The following is an 8,756-nucleotide window of genomic DNA, read 5'->3' on the forward strand; positions in this document are numbered from 1 at the left end:
CCGATTTACTTCGACTGTTGAAAAAGAACTGAGCTTGAATTGTGGATATTAGCCTATTTAAGCATTTTTTGTGATGAGTTCATTAATTGAATTTGAGAGATGATAAATGACATTATACCCGTTGCCTATACAATTAACCGCACGAAATCGCCAATCTGTCAATTCAATTTCAACGTTACGTTTCTACTATTAAATTTAAAAAAAAGCGGAACAACCCATCTCTATTGAAATCCTATGAAAAAAATCATCGATTACTGTCTTACTATAATGACATTCGAACTGTCAAGAATAGTGCAAGAACACCATTTATTATTATAATTCATCGTACCAATGAGAGACACTTCATCACGTTATAGATTCAAAGAGAAACGTTAATAACAATGATACAACGAAAAAGGGAAAAAAAATTAATAGTCTATTACAACATGAGTAGTAATTTTACATTGCGTAAAAATTACGAATATTTTATTAATAAAACTATTGCTATGGACAGCATTGCACGGCAATTTACAATCATTTTCTTCCGGTATGGTGACGGTGATATAATCTATATATATGTTCGTCTGTGTTTGATTTCGCGCGGCCTCACTAAGGATCTTATGAATGCAGTTTTGGTTTTTGAATTAAATTTTTTTAAGTTGACGGCAATGAATGTTAAATGCATATTATTGTAAAAGAGATTTGATTTCATTTAAAAATAAATAAATTGAAAAAATTCATAATTCGCATCAGGACAAACCATACATAAGTAAAATTTGTTTTGAATGAAAGAGACTTGAAATGGGGAGAAGACACACGTAGATTGGCTTAATATAGAGTAGCTTGGAGAATTGTGTAAGTTTGAAACACTGATAAAAACGACCAGACACAGAAAGGTGTTAATGGTTTCTAAATGTTTATTGTTGCTATTACGTCACGACAATGTACCCATTTTGAAATAACGAAAATGTATTGCTTTCTTCAATGCAAGAAAGAATTATGCGGTGGAAAAGAAAATAGCTCTGAATTTGAGTGAATAAATAAAATAGACATATGATAATTAAGAGAAAAATTAGAACGTTAAATAAATGGGTGATGATGATGAGTGACTGGAAAATGAAAAGTGTCGAATAAGACGATGAAAGATAAATAGAAAGAACAACAAAGCGAAATATTGGAAAACCAGTAGAGCAAAAGAATAAGAGATCAGGGGAAATGGAGAGAGAGAGAGAGAGAGAGAGAGAACAGAATCGAGAGAAAAATTATACAGGAAGAACAATAGAGAAATAGAGAAAGAGTGAATGATTGTGTAATGAGAGAATAGATTGAAGAACACTGGGTGATGATTGAAGGATGGGGAAATAAGAGAACCATTCGAAATATTGTCAAAAATTTATAAAAAATATTGAATAGATAAATGAATGAGAGGAAATTGCAAATAGTTGATGTCTGAAAGATGAAAAAGCGACGCAGTGACTATCATTTTCAATCTATTGAGAAATTCAGTGTTTTCTGGAATAATGTAAAAATTAAATCGGTGGACTTATATAAGTTGGTTCCATTTTATGTTTGAAAGTGTTTTCGTAGACTTAAATTTTCATCACAAGAAAGGGCATTGATAACTCATTTATGAATGTATTATTTTGCTTCAAAGTGATTTTATTATCTTCTCTTTTGTGAACGTGATAGTGATAGAGTAGTAAGCACTACAAGTTGTCATTAATTTTCAATCTTTTATAGGAGTCAGCAATCTGCTTCCATGTGTTGAAGTGTAGTTGATCCATTATGTTTGTTACCAAGCTGCTGTTTGGATCGTTTGTGATGTCTTGGCCGAGAATTTTGTCCGGCGATGTCGATGACATGAACGGAGTATCTCCTTCAACCGATGGATTGCTATGAATGTATCGAAGTAACGAATGAATTTGATGAGAAATCGAAGAAAAGTAACTGTTAGAATCTCTTCACAACTCACCCAGTTCGAGCAAAATTAGTGATTATATCGACCATACGCCTAATTGTCCTATAATTCACATTGGAATTGTCTCTGGCTTGTAATGCGTTTTCGTATAATTTGTAACTGTCGAACAAACCGCAACTTAAATTCAAAGGAGAAAACAAATGATCAAACCAAGTGCACTTGAATTTACTATGATTACACCAGTTATTGAAAATTCTTTACCGGAACATATAACAAAGTTCCTCCCCATGAGCTGCTCCATCAATATTCAAGTGAAACAGGATCTTGAATGCATTGATGTCGGCGTTTACGGAAAATCTAATGCAAACCAATTATAAAGAAGCCATGAAATGGATGAATATTATTATATGTTGGCACATTCAAACCTCAGTAGAAACGTATTTTTTGGTGTTCCTTTGTTGTTTGCTATTACTTGATACCGGGCAGCTTTGAGAATTCCATACCCAAAGTTTGAATCTGAGAGTAAAGCAATATTTCCACGTTTAATTGCATCAGCATTGGTTGTGTCATCGAAATAGGCGTCTTTTAGAAGATCGATCGCATGCTTGTATTCCTGAATAGAGTGAAAATAAGAATAACACTCGATACTAACACAGTCTGGTGTGTTTTTTTAAATTTGGCATATGAGCCGAAAAATTTCCAAGCTTAGGTGGCCCTAATTACAGAATAGATCATGGTCTTGGTCTAAGTTGCTCGTTTCGAAAAAATTTAACTATCGCCTTTTCTACATTTCAGGAGGAACGAATTTCTTGATGTGAGGGAGCCAACAAGTGTAACCAGAACTATCTTTTGTCTTCAAGACTTGGAAAAATTGGACAAAAATCAAAAATTTACCGATTTGTATGGAAATCTTACATCTGGCTATTTATATCATAGCTATGATGGTTTTATGCACTTTATACTGGCGTAAAAATGTGCAGCAGTTGATTTTAGATGGACACTAAGGACATGAAATTCATTTTTAGCCCATTCCATAATCAGGCCCTTATTAACTATCGATTGGCACTTGTTCGACTCATGTGCCAAATTAGAGAAAAAAACACGAGTCGGACTATGTATTGAATATTTCTTAATATGCTTAATTTTAGACAGCTCTCGTTAGTTGGAATCATTAGAATTACCTCTGGATAAGTATCTTTATCAAATCCGTGGAATGGCAACAACATCTTCGAATTTTTCCAATCTTTGCTAAGAAGCGGTTCAGTGCTTTTAGTTAAACCTGGATTGAATGTTACGTATTCCTAATTAAAGCAAAGGAACGAATGTTTTGAGTTGAACAATGGACGCATTTCCGTTCCTCAATGGGAAATTTCTAAATCGTCAAATATGTATATGATCTTCATTCATTAGAAATACCTGAGAAACGATGCTGAACATAGTATCCATGACTGGTGCCGCATCTGATTTGTAGATTTCATCAGGCGATTTAGTTATGAATGCCCCTTTGGTTTCAGGACTTTCGATGGTTGGAACCCATGCTGCTTGAAGTAAAATCTGTCCCAAATCGTTGGTTCTTAGTATTTTAGCAAGTTCTGTGCTGTCTGCCGTCTTCAAATACTCGACCAACTGCAGTTTGTCTTGGATATTTGAGATTTTCTGCATTCTCTCTAAGTGATTTGGTTCGTATAAGACGTAATTGTTCAGGGAAGAGCTGCTGAGAGCGAACGCCCTGTTGAAATACTTTCGTGACTCTTCATTAAGCATATGGTAATTTACAGAAGCCCCGCCTGTTAGAACACGAATGATAAACGTGATGTGAATTTCACCACTTTCTGGTGGCCAAATTTATAGCTTTTACGAAATACAACACCTACCCGCACTCTCTCCGAATAACATGATCTCATTCTGATTCCCCGAGAAATGTTCAATATTCTCATAAATCCATTTCAAAGCCAATTGCTGGTCTTTCAAACCCATGTTGCCGGTATATTCTCCAAAACCAAGATTCATAAAGCCAAAAACGCCCACGCGATAATTTAATGTCACCAAAATATTGTCCGCATCAATGAGGAAGTCTGGCCCGTAAAGGAAATCGTTCGATGTTCCCTCAGTAAAACCACCACCGTGAATAAATATCAGAACAGTTTTCTTCTCTACGCCACCGGCTTTCAAAAAAAGAACACATAAGATTGAGGCATTAAATGCAGCACACAACTGAATAAAGCCTTTTCAAATGAATGGGAAAGCGGAATATTGGCCTCCCATCACGTTTTTTTCTTCAAAAAACGGGAAATTCGAAGCTAAAAATCGGGAAAAACCGGGAATTGAATATTGTCAAAAAAACGGGGAAAAACGGCAATTTCAAGAAAGAAACGTGAAAAACGTGATTTCGTTATTGAATAGAGGGAGTATGTTGTTGACCCACTTTGTAAGTTGACCCACCCGAAAAAAAAATCAAAAAAATGAGACAACTATTCAGCGCAAACACTCAATATACGAGACTCATTGAATTTTGATGAATTTCCAATCGTTTTTGGACTTTAAAAACACGAAAAAATCGATGAAAAATGAAAAAATAGAGAACATGTATTTTTTTACTATTTCTATATTTTTCTACATTTTTTCATCGTTTTTCGTAGTTGTAAAGACCGATAACGATTGAAAATCCAACGAAATTAAATAAATTTCATTTATTGAGTGTTTATACTGCATGTTTTTCTAAAAAAAAAAATGGGGTGGGTCTTACAAAGAAACAATTTTGTTGCCAAGAATCAAACCTCTTAGAAAATTGACCGAAATGTTTTGTTTTTACAACCAAAACTAATGAATTTCCTGATCAAATTGTAGCTTTTTCGGCTCTCTTTCCAATGGAATATCAAGTTTGCATTTATCTTCATTCCGTAAAAAGTTATGACTAAAATGATTAGTGCGGGTCAACCTACACATAATTCCCCTATATATTTTAAGAAATAACTTCATAATTTTGAATTATTATTATAAATCTTCAAAAAGAGAGCATAAGGCTCCGTCGTTGTTATCGTAATGTTACCATGTGTACTGATTTTATCAGTACTATACTGATTTTTGGCCAATTTTTTTGTTCGATACTGATTTTTTAATCTTCGTACTGATTTTATACTGATTTTTGACATTTTGAAATTTTGCACAGAAATACTTGATGATGAAAAATTCATGTTTCTGTTAAAGAAAATTGTCAAAAAAAGCTCAGAAAAGCACGAAACGCAATTATCCCGAGTCTCGGGACCCGAGACATGTCATACAAAACATAAGAAAATTGAAAGAGAACTTTTACAATTTATCTTACGTGTTTTCGGAAAATTTAGTTTTTTCTTTGCTTTCATGCTTTTCTTTGAGCTCGTATTTATATTCCTGAAAATTTGGTATAGCTGCAAAATAGTTGGACAGATAAAAAAAATCAGAAATTCTATGTACGAGTGAAACGAGAACATCAATGACATTGGAAACACTAATTGCTGCGGTGCCAAAAATTTTCGATCACGTTTTATATTTCTTATTATTATTTTTTATTCTATATATAAAACAAAACGTAACAACCAAAAATTTTCACACCAAATCGAATATGTGTTCTATTTCCCTGGTACTTCCACTCCTAGAACGTATTTTCGCTAGAGTGAACAAAATTAGAAGGAAAAGAAAGTTTGCGTCTTGATACTTTAAGGTCAACATATAGTTGAATTCATTGGTTTTAAGCGCTTTTTTTTACTGTAAACTCATTACATCAATGAAATTTTGATATTTGCTTGGGTTTAAGCGTTTTTCGGCATATACTGATTTTTATACTGATTTTCTGAACAGCATACTGATTTTTTGGCCAAAGATGGTAAGCAAGTACTGATTTTTCAGCAAAATGACATGGTAACATTATGTTATCGCCTTCAAAGTTTGATAAGTAAAACAAACCATCATTTCCTTTCGAATACTTTGTGCCGCTTTTGATGGCCCGTAAAACATCGGTTTGCTTTCATATTTTGTTGTAAAACTGGAGGCATGTTTCCCAATAACACTTCCTGTGCATTTTGCTTTGTAATAATCAGAATCAACCGCGGTTAACCATGGTTCGAACTCAGGCAATCGTTCCCAAGCGTTTGAGTATTTGGTGCCTTTCTTTGACATTTCAATTTGGTTCCAGAATAAAAAAAAATACAAATCAAACGAACTTATTGCAACGATACAGTCAATGGCCAAACACGAACTGATTTCATTTCGTGCATCGAGGCAAAGATCTTTGACTTACTTTCGATCATCTTCAAATCGACATATTCAAATGATTCATCAAAGCAATTGAGCAGCAAGCTATAAATTGTCACATAATCGCAAATCAAAAACCAATTGACTAAACTTAGGTACTGGTTAAATAAAAAACAAACATCGTAGTCGTTTAATCGACAGTTTTCGTTGAAGCGGCTGTGTGCGCCGCACGCGACGAGAACAACATTTGTTTATAATTTTAATAAACATTTCAGTCAGTCCACTTGGTGTACTTTTTTATCGCACATTTTCGGCGTATTCATTGTGTTGTCCAATGAATATCCGAATCATATGGTTTTTAGTTTAGAAAAAAATCAGAGAAGAACATTCGCGAAAAAACGGGGAAATACTAAAAAAAATTGAATCGCATCGTAAATTTTTTTTCATTAAAAGTGATACATGAAAACAAATTTTTTTCAGGAGTTCTCCATTTTACAAAAAAAATACGTTTCATTATTCCGCTTACCCATTGAAATGAAAATGTCATAAAACTAACCTGGAACATAAATGTTAACAAACAGACAATTTTCGCTTGTGTTTCCCGTTGCTGGTATCCAACCCGATGAAGCGATGCATCCATCTCCGAAGTTTTGCACCTTTAGGGGTTCAGTCCATTGTCGCACGAGTGGTTGAGGTGACTTCAAATGCAGAAAATATTTTCAATTGATTTGATTGAGTTTCATCTCAAAATAATTGATTTTTTATGTTGACATTTATTCTCTCGCTTCCATTGCTTACCTTGAATCTTCGGTCAACCGTTTCGCCAGTATACGGATCATTCCCAGTTATTGGAACCTCGGCATATGGAATTCCTCGAAATGAATAATACTTTTTGCCGAAAAAGCTCGTTTGTTCTGTGCCTTCGACTGGTCCATTGGTCGTTTGTCTTACGGTAGGGGGGTCACAATTTGCAATCGATGTAAGCAATAACAAAATTGGCATCAATTTATATAGTACTTCATACATTTTATCTGAATTCACCACGAAAAAAACAATCAATTTAATTGAATTCACGTACAAATTACGAAAAATAATCAAAATTTCCCAGATGTTATTAACTTTTCTGTACAATTGTTAAAATTGACCTAAATAGCATACATAGGTCACATAGAAAATTTGTTATTATGTATTATTGTTCAAAATCGTTTTACGTGAGCACCATTGCCGATTTTTTTTTTGTTAAAATTCTGCACATTTTATCTTTATTGTTGTCTGACTTCTATTGGATATTCATTGGACATATTGTTCGAGAACACGAATATAGGTATAACAAATTTGAAATTGAACGAAATTACAATTTTCGCACTAAAGCGACGAGAAGTAGTAGCTAAAACGCGAAAAATTCTATCCCATTGTTTCGTTTGTATCCCAAAGCATGGCGAATCGCATGTAAAAACTGAATAAATAATCAACTTTAATAATAATTAGTCAATTGCTTCGCGCCACTTTTAAAGATTTCATCAAGATTTGAATGATACAATCGAACGCTTGTCTAACGTAGTTCCAAGGTCAACCACTACCGATTGGCAGTGAGAATAGTATGACTCTCATAGTACAACTTTTTTATTATTGACATTTAACAACGCATCGAACATGGACATGCTCCAACGAATATTCTCAGCCGTTCATATTTTCGTGAAAATAATAAAAACAAATTCTATCATTAATAGTCGAACATATTCATCTCTGTGAGAGAGAAGATAGAACGGATTATTATTAAATAAACAATAAAATGTTATTGTTACATGAGTGCGGAACACTGCAATATTGAACGTGATGCGTCTGCGGCAACACAATTTAATTTCGTGTTGATGCAAAAATATTTCGCAGTTGCGCTTCGACTCGTGAGCGTATTCTATACACACAGTATGTGTCGAATTCATAGCAGGTTTTAAATGGTTCTTGATAATCAAGCCTAGATCGTGTAATTATATACGCTGTCGTAATTGAAACACTTGGAAAATGGAAATTAATGGCGTTTAAGTGTCTGATGTCGACATAAACTATAATTACCGATGTGCGAATGTTCGATTGAAATATTCAAGTATTATTGAATTTTTTTAATGAATTCATCGATGACAACGGAATGACGATTGCCCAATTACCAGACAACAAATTGTTTTGAAAAATAGTTTTTCCGATTCATTTTTTGGTGGGATTTTGAAACTTCTCTACGTTTGAACGTACAATGTTTTTTTTCATATTCCCTTATACATTTTTGGTCTGGAGGATTTTTTCCCCTAAAACAATCGACTCGAGCGATTTTGTTGAACTTTTTTTTGCTATCGAGAAACGAAACGGGCGCCCTTCTTTCAGTTGAGTTCTCAAGTACCTTCGGCGCTCAAGCGCCACAATTTTCCCTTTGGTGCCCGAGCGTCCTTGTGTCTTGCACCACCTGCGCCCTATCTGAAACAGGCTCTGACTCAAATATATGTAATTGAAAGCATAAAATTGAGAAGAACAGTCATTTCAGTTTAAATCTACATAGGGCACTGAAGAGAAGGGACACTATTTTTTTTATTTTTACATCTTCTCTGAACTTGATATCGATTTCAATTGGAACACTTCA

At 34.1% G+C, this 8,756-nt stretch overlaps 1 protein-coding gene across 1 annotated transcript; it reads right to left on the reverse strand.

The window, feature by feature from the left end:
• Window positions 1-1,615: 1,615 nt before the first annotated feature.
• LOC129579642 (esterase B1-like) lies at window positions 1,616-7,550 on the reverse strand. The gene is made up of 9 exons (XM_055469811.1): window positions 6,926-7,550; window positions 6,684-6,825; window positions 3,772-4,062; window positions 3,314-3,684; window positions 3,079-3,198; window positions 2,323-2,510; window positions 2,159-2,254; window positions 1,952-2,074; window positions 1,616-1,872 (listed from the first exon to the last, which is right to left on the reverse strand). The coding sequence occupies exons 1-9, from the start codon at window positions 7,151-7,153 to the stop codon at window positions 1,686-1,688; spliced, it is 1,746 nt and encodes a 581-aa protein (XP_055325786.1). The 5' UTR covers window positions 7,154-7,550; the 3' UTR covers window positions 1,616-1,685.
• Between the last annotated feature and the right edge of the window lie 1,206 nt (window positions 7,551-8,756).

Source organism: Sitodiplosis mosellana, unplaced genomic scaffold (assembly GCF_009176505.1).
Source record: "Sitodiplosis mosellana isolate CC-2019 unplaced genomic scaffold, AAFC_SMos_1.0 Smas_scaffold_6340, whole genome shotgun sequence".
In the NCBI taxonomy this organism is placed as follows: domain Eukaryota; kingdom Metazoa; phylum Arthropoda; class Insecta; order Diptera; family Cecidomyiidae; genus Sitodiplosis; species Sitodiplosis mosellana.

What these genes read in the sequence shown, in the direction of transcription:
- LOC129579642 (XM_055469811.1), bottom strand. Translation starts at nt 7,153, where the DNA reads ATGTATGAAGTACTATATAAATTGATGCCAATTTTGTTATTGCTTACA. An exon ending in GTTATTCGGAGAGAGTGCGG is followed by an intron (nt 3,685 to 3,771) that starts GTAGGTGTTGTA and finishes GTGTTCTAACAG; the next exon opens with GCGGGGCTTCTGTAAATTAC. An exon ending in TGTTCAGCATCGTTTCTCAG is followed by an intron (nt 3,199 to 3,313) that starts GTATTTCTAATG and finishes TGCTTTAATTAG; the next exon opens with GAATACGTAACATTCAATCC.